This window comes from Pieris brassicae, chromosome 9 (genome assembly GCF_905147105.1).
Source record: "Pieris brassicae chromosome 9, ilPieBrab1.1, whole genome shotgun sequence".
In the NCBI taxonomy this organism is placed as follows: domain Eukaryota; kingdom Metazoa; phylum Arthropoda; class Insecta; order Lepidoptera; family Pieridae; genus Pieris; species Pieris brassicae.
Window position 1 is genome coordinate 8,334,266 of NC_059673.1, and position 19,686 is coordinate 8,353,951.

Below are 19,686 nucleotides of genomic sequence, written 5' to 3' on the forward strand. Positions count from 1 at the left end.
TCCAATAACCGACGAGCATGCCATGGTAAATGTCATGAAAGTGGATGAAGCGGGTGAAGTATGTCAGGAAGCAATTGGCGATCCAATTGATCGAATTGATAGGCAGAGATCACGGATCATGATTATAAATAAATAAAATAATGTAGTTACAAAAATCGCTTTAAGCAACATAAACAAACCCATGTTAGAATAAAAGCGAAAATTTATCATACATTCCCACGTTATCAATGCAAAACATTTCGAAATACCTTCAACCAATATAAACGAAATAAACGCAAAGAAACCTTGACCTATCGTATTATCGCTATTTGTACATAGAGTTGGCACTTATCTATGTAATATCTGATCTATTGCCTTGCATTAAATTAATGGTTGGTACATTTATTTGAAATTTATAGATTAATCAACGCTAATATTACATAGGTAAAGAGTTTGATGGTATGCACGGCGCTTTTTTAATATCAGACCTGAGGAAAAATGTCAGAAATGTTTATCGAATTTATGTCTGTTCTCTACATTAATACATTATATGATATTTAAATTCTTGCAATGGTAACTCCGTTACAAATTATTGATGACTAGCGGACCGACTAGCGACAGATGTTGTCCTGTCTTAACTATAAATATTAATTTCTAATTGGTATAATAAACTAAAAAAATATTTCACACTTACCAAAACTCAATATGTAATTGAACGTTTAATATTAGGCGTGATAGGCTCTGAACTAACGGTGAGCTAAGAAATTCATATGTATTTTATCAATATAATAACTCCGATCGAAGCATTTGTTTTAAACGATATTCATTTTTCTTACATCCTCTTTGACGATATTTGCAGCACGCATTCTGACAATGTTATGTCAAACAGCATAAGGTTACATGAAAAAAGTTTGAATTGTAAAAGCGCTATGCACTGAAAAAAAATTGCCATTGTAACAAAAGTCAGGATTACTTAAAAAATTATAAATTTTCCGCGCAATTATCTTAATTTTTATCATTCATAAGAACCTTCTCCTGACAATAACAAACACTAAATAAGAATTAGCGAAATCGGTCCAGCCGTTCACGCGTGATGCCGTGACCAAGAGAAATAGGGATTCATTTATAAATTGTAAATACTCTAATGTTGATTAGGTTTTAATAAACGATTTAAATTGGTCGATAGTAAAATATTTTAATTGAATTTTTATAGTTTAATATGGTCGTAAACATAATACATAAAAAAACTTAATAGGAATCGTAAAGATATAAGGTTATTTCAATATTACTACATAAACTAAGTTAAGATTTATTATACTACCTGTATACTACTGTCTGAATTTAACAATAAAGCTATGGTTATTATGTGTGTAGCAATCACATAAATAATGGACATAGTTAACATTTTTGTTTTAATTAAACGTCACGATTAACTGACAAATAACACTTGGATAATTTTAGATGGACACGCAAATTCATTATCACTCACGCAAGTTATTAACAAATTATAGGTAAAATAATGAATTACCAAACAAACACGACAATATATTAAAAACATTTTTATTTCTATGGCTTGGACACATTGGCGACTCCTGGGTAATAGGATGAATACTTGATATACCTAGAGTAAAATATTAGATGTGGTAGTGGGGGTCAACGTATTTGTAATTTAATTTATAATTTAACTTTAATATCATGCCAACACTGTACCTGTCGGTAATCTCTAACTCCTAGTAAATAACTTCGATGCTAACTTCAGTTATTAATATTATGTACGTACACACATTAGCAACTTAATAAGCTGATGCATGCGTGTCTCATTTTGAGAAATTACAATACGGATATTATATACAAAAAATTCGTGACTACTGAACTAAGACATGCATAGTTTTTTTTTGTTTCAGGTTGTTTTCCTTCATCATAAGAGTACATTGACTAATATATATGTTGATATAGAAAACTTTACACGATTTGAACTTTTGTTAGTTGTCCTGGTGTTAACTATGTATAGTAAATATTTCCACCATACTACATATAAAGTCCCTTTTTATAAACTATATATATACAGATTCAAGGTTAAAGTGATGGCTGTCCTTGTAGCAATACAGCTAAAGAGACGGTGTTACATGTCCTGATCCAATGTATGGATACGGCAGGTACTGAAGAAGCTATGGGAATAAAAGTAACAGAGACGAACTTAGAAGACAAGAACAAGGTTAAGACATCTTTCTGAAATTTGTAAAATTTATCCAAAAAGTTGTTAAGAGAAGTAGGTAGTATTGCCTAATCATCTGGGTGACCATTTACTTAATATCTATATATTAATAAAAAAAAGTAACATTTAACAATTCACACCAAGTACTGACCCTCTGACACACAATTGTAGTTTTCTATTTGTCAGCAAATACATTGGCACTTCCGCTTTCGATCAACAGTGCGGCGTGGCGCGTTCTCAAAAGCTTCTATTTCTGTACACTTTTCCAAAATAACTTTTAGATTTTATTCGTTGCCATTTCATCGTTTCGTGACGATTTTCGATCTATTGGCATGTACTCATACCATTAGAAGTTTTGGTCTTGCAACGTCAAGCTATTTTGCTTTATGTTAACAAGAAGCACCTGCTACAGCGATGGAGAACAGTGCTTGTACTGCCCACAGCGATTCTAACTTTACTATTCAGTTTATAGGGCGTTATATGTAGGCACGGTTTCGTCATAAACTCTACAGGCTATTGGAGTAACTTAATCAAAAATGCATACAACTACAGACGCTGAAATCTAATACCAACATTTTCCTGCGCCCTAATAATATTAGGTAAATGTAATTATTTTTTTGGTTAATATATTTTTAACACCCTCTATACTGAACCTGTATAAAGGCCTGGGTTTGTCATAGGGCCGCTAATAAAACCGGTCGACGTTTGTCGAAGCATTTTAACTCGTTAGAATATGAGAGCCACAGATTTATGTTTCCCTTTACTTATTACATCTAAACACCATTTATATTATTTACGACGACCACTTCGACGACTTTGTAAGGATGCTTCCGTAGCGCCTTAGAAATAGAGACAGTGTTAATGGGGATTTTAGATTGGCCGAATGATACAATTGGATTAATTAAGTAATAAAACATTGTCTTCGATAGTAATACTCATTTCAATACTTCGTTGACGGATAGAAAATATCTTACTATATTTGCAGTATATGTTACAAGATATCTTTTCTAAAATATATGCCCATTTTATTAAACGTAAATGTTACAAAAATAAAAAATAATAAAACTGCTGATTAGGTATGAGATAGGCACGTAACAATGCTTACTTTAAAACCGATCAGCCTACACCGAATATATCCAGCTCCGGATGAGAATTGTTTAATCCGTGGTATTGTTCTTAACTGAATTATTTTTGAACTGAAACTTCTTTATCGGAGTTGGAAAATAAATTACCGTCACATTTTTCCGTTACGTGCCATCTTTTTCTTGTCCCTACCACGATTGATTCGAACAGGTTTGAAGCGATTAATAACAAAAATATATAATAATGATAACAATGATAGTAATAAATATATTACAATTAATGAAATTCTTTAATAATGTTACTAGTAATAAGATAAAATGAAATAATTGTCTTCTAATTTTGTTTTAACTTTATTTAAGCAATTTCTGTAAAGTTGCATATAGTAGATCATTTTTCGAAAAATGAGGTCATAAAGAAGTTTCACTTCTTACGAGTGCACACTAGTACACACACACATTTTTTTATAGTTCGTCGATGAACGTGCAGGCCTAATTTTATTTATTTATTTATAATGGCATAGCCAAACATCTCCACCAGCTACGGCCCTGGCATACATTTCTCGCTTCATCCACTTTCATGACGTTAACCATATATGCTCGTCGGTTATGGCTACTTTTAACTTGTCCTTTCTTCAGTAATAGTACTCTCCTGGATTTGATCTAGGTTTGTACTACATGGCCTATCCAACCCAACTTCACTATCCTCGGTATTTTTTAGATCTCGGCCTCAGATTTCTGTATCTGTTGCATGATCATTTGTCAATCTAATAGGCAAGTAGGTGATCTGTGTCTGTCGCATGCCGTCTACTTTTTGGGTCTAAGGCAAGCCGGTTTCCTCACGATGTTTTCCTTCTCCGGTCGAGTTAATGCGCACGTAGGCAGAAAGACCATTGGTGCACAGCCGGGGATCGAACCTACGACCTGCTCATAACTATAACTGTATTATAATTATTTTATGTTCCATCTCTTGACTCTAGTGATAAAACTATAATAGTTTATCCATGTACATTTAGCTACAAAGGTTTAGATAACAAATACCTTAAGTACTTAAACAAATGTCAAAAATGTAATTAAACTAATAGCTATTGCGTTATGTACGACAACTTCATGTTGAAGACAAAAGATTTAAAAATTTTACAAACGTAGAATTTAGTTTTTTGAACGCATTAAGCCATTAACATAAAGAAAACACATTACAATAATAAGTAGGTCTGTATGTTACCCGAATTCAATGCACGCTCTGATACCTTCGGGCGCACTCAGATGTTGATAATTTGTGAAATGATATGAGATAGCCGCTTCCGCAAGTTGACAGTCTTCTGTTTTAATTGTGAGAATAGTTCAATAGTTAACATGTTTTACGCACAATGCGTAAAACATGCCGGTAAAACTCAAACAAATATTTTCATGAATCATTCTAGATATGAAAACCGCCAGTAGCTTTTGATTTTATCCCAGAAAGACAGACTAAAATAAAAGTTAAAGTCAAAGTCAGAAATCATTTATTCATATAGGTAACACAATGTACACTTATGTACATTAATGTACATTTACTGCCAGTTCTCAAATCAAGAGCGTAGAACGGACGAGAACTGGCAATAAACTCACCGCCACTCTTTTTAATCAACAAGTTTTTTGTTTTACACAACGTTTGTCAGGAGCTGCAACCATTGCTGTTAGACATAAGTAATAACTTTATTTTAGTTATTATCAAGTTCTTTATTTATCGTTAAGGCAGAGTGCGTGACCTACCACGAAATTATACGACACTTACAAATAACGTGGGTTTTGTATTCGAAATAACAAATTCTACATAATACTTAATTCAACTTATACATTGAATAGACAAATGATGCTTCCCGCTACCAAATCTAATCTTAGTGGTTGTTTATAAGTAGCGTGTAGAATGTCGAACAAAGAGGCTTAGTGGATGCATTCCCGCTAAGCTAGGGGCAATCATTAACATCGTGGCCACGAAAACAGTTCGCACTTCGTCGTTCCACAATAGAGCGCTTCTAAAGGCAGTTTTTGGCGCGAACCACCACTATGAGGAACCACTACCTAGCTACCGACTGAAGTATTTCCGTACTAATTTGTCTTAGGGTCCTTCAAGAGCGTGCCAACTCTAAAACGTCCGGCAAATCAACGTTTATTTTTATTGTATGCTTTCCAAAACATTTGGCGCATTAAGTACAAAAAATCGTAAGTCTTATGAAACTGCGCTTAATGTGTATGAGATTCACAAAATCTTTTACCCGGTTCTAACAGTTTTTACTTGCTATACATAATTCAGTTTTAAAGAGGGGATTTCTATGAATTTCCTTTTTTCCTGGCCCCTCGGCAGCTGTTCACAGTTAGTCGGGAGCATGGACGCGGAAAATTATTCGCTCAACGCTTCCGTGCCGCGATCTTCGTCATCTATTGCGATTTAATAGCTACTGATTGCGATCAATATACGACCTCCTTACAACCTTATCAGCGGATAAAAGCGTAAAAAAATCACTCTTTCACTAGTGTATTTGATTATGAAAAGACGGGTTTGGCTGTGCTATTAAAAACGCTTTTGAAACCGAAAATTTAAAGAAATCCGAAGAAAATGCAAGTAACAATTGGCTTAAAGTGTTTGTATTTGTTTCGTAATCATTTTTAAATGCAAGTAATCAGCCTTCTGTAACTGACACACGCCATCTTTTTGAGGAAACTGCATACCTTAGGCAGTTTCCTCACTAGATTTACCATCGTCATTTGAACGAAAGTCTAATTGACTTTGAAAAATGTCCACTGTATAGCCGTGGTTGGTAAGCTATCTACTACGCCACTATTATCTCATATAAATAAAAACAAACGAAAACTATATCAATACTCATCTGAATATTCAATAAAATGTCATCTCAATTACACAGCTACCTACATCACACCCACTGGGCTACATAAACCAACCAGGGTGTGAAACAAGTATTTAAATATACGACAGGCGTCTCTGCCTACGGTATTATAATTATGGCATATATCTAGGACCTCCTATTAAGCTATAGAATGTAGCAAGATGAAATATGAATATTTTTTTATTTGTTCACAAACATACGTCTAAATGGATATTATTGTAAGTTAAAATATGGTCTTAAATATTATATTAGTAGGTTAGTATAGTCATAAAATTTAAAAAGGGTTCATGCAGCCCATTTCATGTAATCCAGACTTCTCGCTATTATCGCTAGCGTTCTGTTAGCACGCACGCGCGTTGCCAGAGATACAGCTCGCGCATCGTAAAAACACCTGCACAACCAAACATTGTAAACGTATTGCAATAGCGAGGGAGCCCCGTGGATATCCTGAGCGCATTAGTGAACTAAACACGAAGGGCATTGTTTTTTTGTATAGCAAGACCACAGACTACATGTATAAAATGAGGTACAATATACTCTAAGAAGAGTGATTTGTACCTCTCGTACGCTGTCCAAATGCCTAGTGACCATATTAGATCCAGCAGCGCCTTTTATAAAATACTTACAATTGTGATTGAAAAAACGAACGCATTTATGACTTATCATTTCGCGTGTCAATGCATATCGTACAGATTCTGTTGAAGTTTGATTTGTTGTGAACCGTTTTTTACCGTCAGGAAATGCTGTTACCCATATCCCTAAGGTTTTGCTCATGCAGGGTTCGCCAAAAGGCGGAGATAACAGCTGAGCCCCATACACTCGCCAAGTGCGAATGTCACACACCGTGACTAACATATATAACTATACATACAAATTTTAAGGAACAACTAACAACATTGTACCAATCAACTTAAAGTTAGGTATCTTTTTTAATGTTTATATTACATATCTATGTTTGGGTTGTCTACAAGAAACTGCCTTAGCTTTGTCTTCATTTATTAATTTTAATTTTTCTCCTTTTTGTGTTATCGTGGACTCTTAAACGGCCAGTAAGTTAATGGGACAATAGGAAGACATGTCCGCATCTGTTTTATCACTCTTGTCTTATTACACTCCGACTCCTGCATCATCTATAGAATCTAACAATATTTTCCTTCACCGTTCGAGAAATCGTTAATTACTCATAAGACCATTGGACACGACCTAAGAGATGCCGCTTATACTGTATAAAATTCCTTGAGGTTATGAATTTCCTACTCATAAACTTTCATACCCCAATAGATATATATACTACATGGATTCATATACGTATATAATTCATATGCAAAGAGGATAATACCCAATGGTATAAACACTCTCGTTTGAAAGCAAAAGTGCATATTTGCACATTTTCTCGTTTGTCGTGAAACTTTCTTTATGTTAATTGGAAATGGATTAGACATGATCACTCAATTTAAGTAAACACAAATACGCAATTAAAAAAACACTTCTTTAATTGAATTTGTGTGAAGGAACAAAATACTTAACGTTTCAAAGAGGTGGCGAAGAGTTTAGCTAGTTCTTTTCTACGCTCGTTATGACCTACGTTCAAGTCCTAGAGAACTTGCGATAAATTTAAAGATATGTATTAGATTATTTATAAGTATACAAATCTTATCTACGTAAATAAATGATTTTCAATACTACTTGGCGTCGGACACAGATTAAGTATCAGAATTCTTTTATAATTTTTCGAGTCTCGTGATACGTTCTTCAAGATGTTTTCATTGATATGCGCATATAAACATACATCCATATTTTCCAAAATTATTGATTGTTTCCAAAGCATAAAACTTATTTCGATAGCAATCAAATCCAGGCGTTATCAATCAATTTAAATTGTAACTCGTTATTAATACAAAAATCAGAGATATAAACAATTTAATGAATTAATTTCCCGTAAACTTAACGCTCGACTTATCCAGAAGTTAGTAATATAATATTTTTAGCAAACTGATCGCCTGATAACCCCGGTTCAATAAAATAACAATCAAACCAACGGTCGGGTGGTGTAACGGTATAAAACTATTTATTAAACGGCAATCTATTAATCGTTATTTATAGTGCTTCGAGGTTATAAATCAAATAAATGTCGCGCGAAGGTGCTGGTCCGGGAATTATACTAAACAGTTCAAAGTTTGACCTCTTTTGGAATATCCGGTTAGTTTATTATGTAATAATCAGGTAAGCTAGACAGTGATGCGCTACTAAGTTCATTATACACGTTACCATACGTCCACGCGAGTTCCTGTGTGTAAAAGTTTTTTGTCTTCATTTTCTGATTTTTGATTCTGATGATTTTTATTTGCTACCAAAATGGATGTCGCGTATATTATACATGAATTTATCTAGACAATTTAAATATTAATAATGAAATATTACTTTTTTATACAATCGTGATCGAGAGACGTCACACGATTTAAATGCTCAGTGAACAATAATGCTTTGGTAAATTTTTAGAATCTATTTTTACGATCATATTATACTTGACGTGACTTTAAAAAACTCGGTAAAACTTGACAATGTTTTTACTAAGATGGATTACATAATATAATATTGTAGAGCATAAGGATGTGGATATAGTGATATATATTAGATATCCGACATTATCGGAGTATCAAAAAACAGACAGACTCTCTAAGCAGGCAGATCTTAGGCACGGGAGGGAGTATTACCGTACTTTTACCATTGAAATTCTTAGAAAAAATGCAATTAATATTCGGCCCACCCGAGAATCCCGAACAGCAGTCGATGACAGCGATATTATTATTGAGATGTGATGTTCATGATTGTACGTTCTAATGACGGCCGGTTTCACGTTTTCACTGAAATCATAGAAATTATAGCTTTCCATCTGTATGTTGCTTTTAGTAGGTTAAGACTATGTTAGAGACATTATAATTGCTAATTACATATTCATTGAGCCAGTTACAAGCTTAGTGTAAAGTTCCGTTACACTGCTTGCATTCCTGCTTCTAATAAAAAATATACCTATATAGATATAAGATAAAAAATATCCAGAGATCTTCCGATGAAGTCAAAAGTTGTACCAATCGATTTGGTTTCTATTATCTTAATTAACACTTAGTGTTAAAGGTCGGGCAACCAGATATTGTTGTCTACAAAGATAAAATGATCAATAAACGAATAAAATATTTTTTTATGCAAGATAAATAAATAAATTATTTATTTGTATTTATTAAATATTGCATATATCTGTTTACTTCAGATTAAATGCTTTTTTAACGGAACGCGATTTTATTACATTACAAATCCACGTTTTATGTGTGTAAAACACTCGATGTTCTATTTACGAACAGTGCGTAGAATGGAATAGCTAAAAAGTTATGATAATTTGTTGTTTAAAAACGTTTCGCGTAAACGGAAGCAGGAACATATATCGTACGAATAGAATATTGTATAAATTGTATCGAGCCCTCTCCACTAATTCGTCCAGACACAACAAATTATAGCGCTCCGGACTGTATAGCACTCGGCCGGTGAGACGTATATATCTATGACATATATTTTATTCATTTAATTAGAACATGAACCCGGAACCCACCCACTACAATGGGTGACCAATATCCATGGTCTGCGATGACTGCGCTTTACCGGCTTCCACATAGGCTTGTTTGCCCATCCTATAAAAAAAACAATAATGATTAGATTGTACATTCATTCTAAAGATTTTTCTTATAACGTAGAGAGAGTTACTATGTCTGTTTGTAATGATCGAAAGTGAAAATATAGAAATGGAATATGAAGACTATTAATGATTCTTATTGCCATTTAATTATTATTTAAATGTAGATTATCACATGATTTTTTATAGTTCTTGGAAATACACCATAATTTGTATTCAACACAATCTCTAAATAGCCACGGGTTTATTATACAGAGTTAATAAAAAACACTTCTCTCTTAGTCCCAGACCTTTATTTAGTTTATGTTCTATTTAAGCTTTTATTTTTTATTAAATTATTCCTACAGCTACTCATTAAACAATATTAAAACAATTACATTATACACAAAAGCCAAAAACGGAATACACATTCAAACATAAACATAAAGCACAGTTTTACCTATTTATACAAAAAATATAACAAAGTACAAATTCATACTAAATTCTAAGATGCATTGATCATTATAATAAAAATAAAGGAAGAATAACAAAGCCATTATTAATAAAAGATACCAGAGTTTTTTAAATATTTTTTTAAGCGTTCTTTAGTCACATTAAATATATCTATTTGCTGGTATTTTGTTAGTTACGTAAAAAGTTTTTATTAGACCGAGGAATCTGGAATAGTTGGATTTGCCTTATATTGTATGACGAAGGGGTGTGAAAAAGAAAAAGCGACAATAAGTCAGGGCAGTCAATTAAACCGTTGCAAATAGCGTGTAAAAACATTAGGTCGTATTGTGTACGTCTACATTCAAGGGATTCAATACCAAAGTACTTGCTTCTATGTAGCTTTAAATATTTTTTTTTACCATTTGGTAAACTAGGAGTATGCCGTACAAGACTCACACTCAGTGTTTCTACAAAGGGTAATAAACATTCGATAATGTTGAAGCCGGTTTGTTTACATTGGCAGCCTTGACCCAATACGACCCGCGACCTGTGTTTACGCCAAGTTCACGCTAGAGGCTACGCACGAATAGCAATTTGCTACAGGTACTGATAGTACTATCGTTTACGCACGTAAAGATTTTACGATAGTCTGTAAAAATAACTTATTTACGGCATCAGAGATTAAATTTGATTTAAGTTTAATTTTCTTAACAATATTTTTAACACTGTCCCGGCATTGTGCTCAGATATTTACACGTATAGAACGCGATTGTAAAGTTTACCACTCACTTTACACCAAACATTTTTGGTGGAAAGAGTTTAGTCACAGATTAATTAGTAGCAAGATTCATGGCATTTGATATAATTAGGTTTAAGTTATGCAATTATACTTACACTAAACAGCATTCAGAGACATCACCAGGGCACCGTTAGGCGTCGATAACGAATACATTGTTTACCGTAAACTTGGTAACTAAATTATTCTTGTTGAGTTGTGTAACAATAATGAATAAAAAATACTTCTCAGATAATATTTATTTTCATAAATAATGACATAATTAATATTTGTGTGTACATTACAGATGAGTCGGTCGGAGTAGCATGGGCCAAGCGGGTAGCCAGCCGGTCGCGGAAATTCCGCGCCGCGCACATACCCTGCCGCACGAGCCACTCAGACACGCACCCAAGGTAAAGTATCCACACTAAGTATGAAAAACAAATAGGTTGGCTAAAGTCAAGTTGAAAACCAATAATAGGATTTTCCTTCCCCTTCGATGAGTGGAAAACATCGTTAGGAAACCGTGTCTTAAGCCTAAAAATCAAGTAATGTCTTATATTATCTACTTTCTAGTGGTTTTTAAATGTTCATATAAAAGATGGTACATTACAGGTGCTGCCAGCACTAGCAGAGTCGCCGCGGCTGCGCATCACAAACAATGGTGCTATACTTCACTCTGGAGGCACCATCAGTGGCCGCCGACCCTCTTCCATGGTTCCCGAAGTGACAAGGACGTCATATGGACATGTGGTAAGGAACTAATAAAAAATAAAAAATGAGTAGAAGTGTGTGCGTAAAATTCATGTACCATATATCCATAATCCGTTTTTCCGATCCGTTAATTCGTAATCATTCCTTTTTTACTAAAGAAACGTATATAAAGGTTAGTCCGAGCGGTTTCCTTTGATCTTATAATGAAGTAGTTTGAAGGACTCCTCTAATGAGCTTCAAGTAAGAAACAAATATCTTCATTTAATAAGAGCTTCCGGGATTAAGCTCCACGCTAAAAGCTCTTGTGCATAACCATGTTTAATGAGAGTAATGTTTGATGGATTGTTTGTATTGTAAGCAAAGTTTATCTAATAATTACTATCTAAGATTATTAAATCGAGATGTGGTATAATAAAGATGAATAGGTCAGAATATAATTAATATTAACGAAAATTACAAGCTGCATATTGATTATAATCAAATCAATTGTTCGTTTGACAAATGTCTCAAGCCCATGGATGTCCGTTTGCACCGTTTAAAAACAATATATCTTCACTAAGATATTTAAGATAAAATTAAAACTAGAAAACCAGAATGGACCAAAATAATACGACATGTGTCAAGTTCAGACGAGCGCATATATCTATCTACAAAGAAAAATAGATGAAACACTCCTAAAATGTGTCTTTTCTCTGCCCATTAAATTTATTTTCTACATAAACATAATTAGAAAGGAATTTAAATCGTAATGTTCTGATTTATAAACTCATTGATAAAGCTAACTAGGACTTTCCAGATATCTCTGCTATTTATGTTCAGCATCAGAAAACTGTTATTTCATTTTCAGTCCTATAATAATATCTGAATTATATTTCCAGCATTCCAATGTCTATCGGTCGCGTTCAGCTGGCGGAGCAGAATGCGAGCAAAGATTTGAACGTGACCATCTACATCGGTCACACACCAATCTTGACATGAGGCATAGTGACTGTAAGTATACTTGTTATTATATTCATGATTAGAAGGCAATTGGTTTACGTCGATAATAACAAGTGTCGATAAAACATTAAGCTTACCTCATAGTTCTTAGAAATTGCTAATGCTAGACAATTATTAACAACCTTTAAAAATGACCTAAACTATGTTAAATTGGTATTTTTATAAGTTATATATAATTAATTCTTATTCCAGCAAGCAGTTTGAACAAACGGTTTGGATCAGAGCCAGACCTTCGAATCGAGGAAGACCAAAAACCTCGTAGTAACAAACACTTTCGGAAGAAATACAGGGCGCCCCAACCACCAGCTAACCATGTAAGTATTCTATCATCTTATAGGTCCTTATCATTTGTGAATTTTCCTTTAAAACGGTCAAGAGTGATATCACTTAACATCAGGAGGCTCTTCTGATGATCAGTGACACCGCAGCCCATGGACACTCAATGCCAGAGGGCTTGCGAGTACAGTGCTAGCCTTTTAAGAATTAGTACGCTCTTTTCTTAAATGACCCTGAGGCGAATTGGTTCAAAAATACTGTGATGGGCACCTGGTTCCATATAGTGGTAGTGCGTGGCAAAAACTGCCTTAAAAACGCTAAGTTGCGGAACGACGGACGATATATTAGTTATATAAAACTTCTGTAGAATGTTCATTTGTACTGAAGTATAAAATTATTTTATGAATTAACGTTTCACAATAATTTTCCAGCGCCGAGAAGGCTCCTCACCAGACTCAACCGAAAGACAATCAAAAGCTGAACCACAAAAGAAACTACGGCTATTCAGGACGAGAAATGAAACTAAAAAACTAAACCCATTGAAGCTAGAAACGCAACCGGCCTATAGAAGTACATATACAGACTTTAAGTCCCTGGACTTCCACGACGCGTCTTTCGAAAGACGTTATAGATCCCCGTGCAAAGACAAAGACCATTTGAAATATCCAGACAATATAGATATGCTACAAAGCACAACTTCTTTGAAGAGAGAAGAAAGATTGTTGCAAGGAAGACAAGATTATCGAAATAAAACAGATCAAATGAGTGGATGCAGAGCTAAAACTACAAAACCAAATGAAAATGATGAAGCTTGGAAGACACCACTGCTTAACAGAAATTTCAGGCGCTCAGAAAGATTCAGCAAAGACCTCGAAATACCACCGCTTCGCAGAGAAAAAACATTCGATAACACACTCAAAATCAGTGAAAATGAATCTCCAAAAACTACTCACGAAAGTAGGATGAAATCAATTGGAGAGCAAATAAAAACAATAGAGCCTTTGAGAAAATCTCTTCCTTCATTACTGGGCAACAGTAATGACGAAAAAGATGAATTTCAAACAGAACTCAAAAAGGCGACGAATAGAATAAGAAACGAATTAGTTAATAAAAATAATGTAAGTACCAAAACTAGTCAGAATGATAGAACGAAAACCCCAACGAAACCACAAGTCAAAGAGTCTAATCTTAGCACAAAAGATTCGAAACCATTGAATAATGTTAGACGACCACTAGGTCGGATTAATGAGATTAAAACTAAAGCAGCTCAAGATAAAGTGGAAGCAAAGAAATTTAAAAGCGATGTAAAAGAAAACGTTAAATTACCAGATAGAGGACAAGCTTCAGGGAAAGAGTCTACTCCAGAGCATTCGCCTATCAGAAGGAAAGGAGTTCAGACGAAAGATAAGTAAGTTCAGTCTAAATAAAAATGAAATGTTTAGCTATCATTTATAAAGACTTTATTTAATGTTAGGTAAGTTTTTTATACAGAGTGGATGCACTACAACTGTAAAAACATCTGGAATAGTTTTCATAATGTGGGTGACATTTGTTAGGGACTGTCAATATAACTACACTCCTTAGTAGATATAAAGAGAGATTTTTCTATGTTTGCAGACAGAAGGCACCATCGAAACAATTTTATTTTGGAATGTTAGAGACACCACTAACCGAAACACAAGACAATCTAAAAGACTTCCCCGGTCTCGGAACTCCCATAATTGAGGAGCTTAGCAATTTCCATTTAATTGAAAAGAAGCTACTGGGATACCACGAAGAAGATGAATTGGAGAAGTTTAATAAAAAGTTCAGGAAAAGCTGCAAGAAAAATCGTAAGTATATAAGCATTTTTTATATCATATTTTACTTTCGTATTAAGTTAGCTAGTTTAATAAAAATATAAAATCTACACGGGAGTTAAGTGCGGGGGTGGTGAAACTCTTTGTTTGAAGATGGCGTCAACTGGTTTTAATCGTTTAAAACATGACCTTATAACTAATATAAAATTAGGTAATGTACATTAACACAGTACATTAACAACAAAACTAAATTGACTTATTTAAGGGTTTATAAATCTAAATGACATTTATATTACCTATAAAGTATATAAGTGTAGTCGACCTATTGGACATTATCGGAAACGAGAATATTATATTACAAATTATGACTGTGCAATGTTTACACACATTGAATGCGCTTCTAATTGTTAACTAAAATTTAAATATGTAACATAAGTAATGTGATGTTACATAACTCGGTTATTTAATAAAATTTTCAGTTTTCAATTGTTATAATATTGATTTCATCACACACATATTCGATTTTCTCATTGAAACTAACGCATCGAAAATAATGAAATAAATTCATTTAATTTAAATCCACTAAGGTTGCTAAAGAAAAGCTATATAAGATAATTATGTATGATTCATTCTGATGACCTATGTATGTAGTCAATTATACTATATTTCACAAAAAAATTAAATTACTTTTGCTCTGTAAATTCTACAATCCCATATAATTTGGTTTAGTATCATCGGAATCGGCGCTTTCATCGGATGAAGGATCTGACGGGTCTATGGGAATCGCGGTTAGACTGCGGCCTACTTTACCCAGGAGGATATTGAGTCCACCTCGCTTTTCACCAACCTCTGCTTGGAGGCAACTTGCTACGTTGGATGCTCATCTTGCTGGTAACTTAGATTCCGGTTTATTGTCGTGGCTTAGTACAGGGTAGAATACAATTTGATCATCTGCAAAATAAGTGTTTCGTATTTTGACTATTTCTCTTGCAAGATAATCATCAAATAGTATAATTAATACTTTATAGAATAATCTAAAAAAATCTTAATAACTTTTATCATATATTGTTACGAGAATAAATATAAAAATACTATTCTATGTAAATCGTTTGCCCCAAGGAACAAAGTCGTAAAAGCAAAATTATTTTTTTCTACTAAGTAGTAGAAGAATACAAATAAATATATCAAATGAAAGCAATTTTTTTACCTATTTGATAATTTCAAGATTGTTATGAATATAGTTAAATAATTACAGTATTTTTTAAAATTACACTTAAGCGCAAAGGTATTTTATGATGGTCTCACTGTTTAATCATAATTACTGACGACACAGTTACAGCATATTACGACGGAACATTTTGACAAATGTCTAGAATGAAATATTATGTTCTTAGTGAAACAAAGGATATATTAATTTATTTGCTTTTAAATTGTAGCAGTAACATTAATTTTTATTTTGTAGAATTACAATTTAATCTATTTCAGGAAAGTATAAACGAGTATTAGTAACATTGTGCACAAAATTAATTTCGTAGAATAAAGACATCTTCGTATTTTTTCCTCATAAAATGCTTTGCAAAAATTATGATAAAAATGCTAGTTATTGTAAACCAAAACAGTTGTAATAGTCCTTTATGACTTTGTTTCCCATATGTTTACTCGTAACACATTCTGATATAGATACAGGCAAACATCTTGAACAAATGTCCTTGCCTGCGCAGAAGCGATTTTCAGATAGTATTGCGACGGCGGGAGAGTGACGTGTCAATCGCGTCATTGGTAAATCAGTTGACGTTTGTGTTCCGCGCTGTGTACGATGCGAAAACTTTCCCCCACTCTCTTGTTTAATGCTCAAGAAGTTTGCCGGTATCTATATCTTTACCACACAAATATGTGTTTATAAAGAACTTATAAAAGTGTCGCTTTCTCGTAAATTGCAAGAGATTTTAATATCATATTGTTACAGAAAATAAACCACTAGCAGTTGAGACAAAGCTGTCTTCGGATATATCTGGTGAATCTTCTCCACGATCAGATCAGTCCGGGGATAAGTCCGGAGATTCAGGGATATCTGGGGACCACGTGCATAGTGATAACAGGATCGAGTCTCCTTCAAGACAGAACGTAAGAAAATCTAGTTATTTACTTTCATTTTTGTTGTGTTTCCATATGACATAGTAATGTAAAAAAATTGATACTCACTAACAACCATATGATCAGTTTTGGCGTATAGCGTGTGAATCACATCCTTGAAGTAATAGGTTCAATCCACTATACTATAGGCTCACTTATATACTAAGCTGTTTTATTTATTTTCACTTTGACACAGAGTATTTCTACTATTTGAAACTTCTCCAGGCTCAAACAGAAACCGCATTGCCGGAAACTTGGACGCCGCTACAGGACTTGGGGGACAGTAGCTCTGAGGGTGCTAGTGGAGCTCTGCATCACGCGCCTGTGGCCACCTTTTCTCCAGGACAGCCATTCAGTCTCTCACTACCAAGAGATAATGAAAAAGTGAGATTCGGCAGATTTATTGCACGGGACGTTAGAGTAACAATTAACCCATTATATTAGTTTAACTTTCGTACTTAGAGTCAATAATTCGACACCCAGAATATTGGGGTGCAGCCAAATTTTGTTAAACATGTTTATCGAATGTTGTTTATTTCGAGTCAAAAAGTAAGAGACAAAATCTGAAAGTATCTTAGACATATAGAACATTGTTCGGTTTGTTATTAAAATACCTGTAATCTTCTTCATGATTAATACAGTTATCTTATCTATGTCTGAGAAGTTATGTAAATTTTGTATTTATTGTCCCCCCATCATATATAAATTCGGCGTTTTCTGAACAATATTACCAGATTCTATTATATTCAGAGTCGAGAGTTCTGAGCGTGGAACTGCAAAAGCATATAACTGACCCACGAGAGAAACATTTGGCCAAAACTTTGTAAATGGCAGTCTTTGAATATATATATATATATATAATAGTTATTTATACCAGTGCTAGATTTGAGTTCAGTATCGAGTATACAAGCAAAAATAAGTCATTAACGTCCTTCAGATATGACTACCGTTATGTAAATCTAACATAGGTGACTCTGAGTACGTCTGTTTGTTATAAACTAACACATAACCTAACCTCCCGTGTTTAACTGAGGAGGGATAAGGATATTTTGTGACTAACTTTTGCTTATTGCTTTAACTAACGCTTGTGCACGAAATTAAGTTTACTAACCTGTATGTATTTTTTTTTAATTTATGTCTTGGTGATGACTAAATACACGAAGACTAGAGAAATGGTTTAAGACAGGACTTAGATTGTTTAAGATTATTATTATATTATTGAATGAATTTGTAAATCAGATTAAAGATTGGCAGCACAAATCATAGACATCACAATAGCAGTAACCAAAAATATACGCTGGAAGAATTTTTTTAAAGAATTTAGAAAACAAAGTTAAACATCCAGAAGATAACGAAGAACGAAAGAACTTTGTGATATTTGGAATAAAGCAAAATTTCAGAGAAGTAATAAACCAAAGTTAAACAGCCAGAAGATATCGAAAAATGGAAGAAACTTGTGGTATTTGGAATAAAGAAAAATTTCATAGAAGTTAAACATCAAGAAGATAACAAAAATGGTTCTTCCGTGGTATTTGAAATAAAAGAAGAACAAACCCATTCTATAGTAGAAACCACATAGACTATTTAAGTCACAATAGAAAATAACGAAGTTAACAACGCTTTCAGAATTGGAAAACAATAACGTAATTGATCTTGACCAAGACATATTCCTGTCTCATTTATTATAAGCTGGAAAAGAAATCAGATACTTAAGAATAAAACAAACTTATATACATGGACGAAGAATATTTAATAAAAGAACATTTATTGATGGTAATCATTTATCCACAGTTTTTATGCTTACTAAATGACACACGAGGTTGGCAGGGTCTTTGGTACATTTTAGTGCAACCTGGTTGCTTTTACTTACAACTTCAGGCCATATAAGCAACATCTATAAATTCTTTGGTTTGACTAGGAATACTCAGTTTCTGAACCAAAATATAGCTTTCTGAATTCAGTTCTTGTGTTAGGTTTGTAATTTTATTTATTATTGCATCTGTTTATTATATTTTATTTTATTTATGTCAGTGCCCGATACAGTAGACTTTCTGTCTGTCGTACAAATTCTATTTGCTATGTCAGAGTTCAAACGCAAGACCTCGGTTTGCTAGAACATAGGGCTCATTAGCCAAGGTATTGCCGAGCTTGACTTTCTTGATCCTTGACTCATTATTAAAAATGCAGTTCCTGCGAGCTTTCCTTCAAATAAAAAAGCTTTATACTTCCGGAACTTTCTATCACTCTTATCTCCTTTTTATTTACTTTGCAGTCCAGCATTCTTTTCTGGAGTCACTTTATCACTATCCCTCATCAGATTAAAAGAACTACCAATCCCACGTAGTTAAAAAGCGTGTCGTGTTTCTATGAATGTTTCCAGGGAAAGCCGATACAGCAAGGCTTCAACAGTCTTCAGAAATTTAGGAAATCTGTGTCAGGTGCGCTTGGGGCAGCTCTGGGCTCCAGAAAGTTCGATTTGGAACATGAACCTATGTTGACGGAACCAGAGCAAAATTGGTTCTTGAGCAAATCGGCACCGAATTCCTTGAGTAACCCAATGCTTTTGCAGCCGTTGAGGGTGAAAAGTGAAGAGATTAAAGATGAGTCGATGATTAAGGATAAGGTAAAGATCTTTTTTCTTAAAATTATATGTTTTCACGGTATTAGTAAATTCCAGGCGTTGAAGGGCGAGAAGAATTTTAACTATTCTTT

At 33.8% G+C, this 19,686-nt stretch overlaps 1 protein-coding gene across 2 annotated transcripts in view; it reads left to right on the forward strand.

Annotated features, from left to right (window-relative positions):
* Positions 1-19,686, forward strand: part of LOC123714150 — a 101,084-nt gene that overhangs the window by 55,792 nt on the left and 25,606 nt on the right. For both annotated transcript variants that reach the window (XM_045668316.1, XM_045668315.1), the window contains exons 4-13: positions 11,361-11,466; positions 11,669-11,806; positions 12,646-12,757; positions 12,959-13,080; positions 13,474-14,450; positions 14,660-14,874; positions 15,571-15,732; positions 16,808-16,965; positions 17,200-17,358; positions 19,355-19,597. In XM_045668316.1, coding sequence (XP_045524272.1) covers positions 11,380-11,466; positions 11,669-11,806; positions 12,646-12,757; positions 12,959-13,080; positions 13,474-14,450; positions 14,660-14,874; positions 15,571-15,732; positions 16,808-16,965; positions 17,200-17,358; positions 19,355-19,597 — 2,373 coding nt within the window. In that variant the 5' untranslated portion in view covers positions 11,361-11,379. The remainder of the gene's footprint in view (positions 1-11,360; positions 11,467-11,668; positions 11,807-12,645; positions 12,758-12,958; positions 13,081-13,473; positions 14,451-14,659; positions 14,875-15,570; positions 15,733-16,807; positions 16,966-17,199; positions 17,359-19,354; positions 19,598-19,686) is intronic.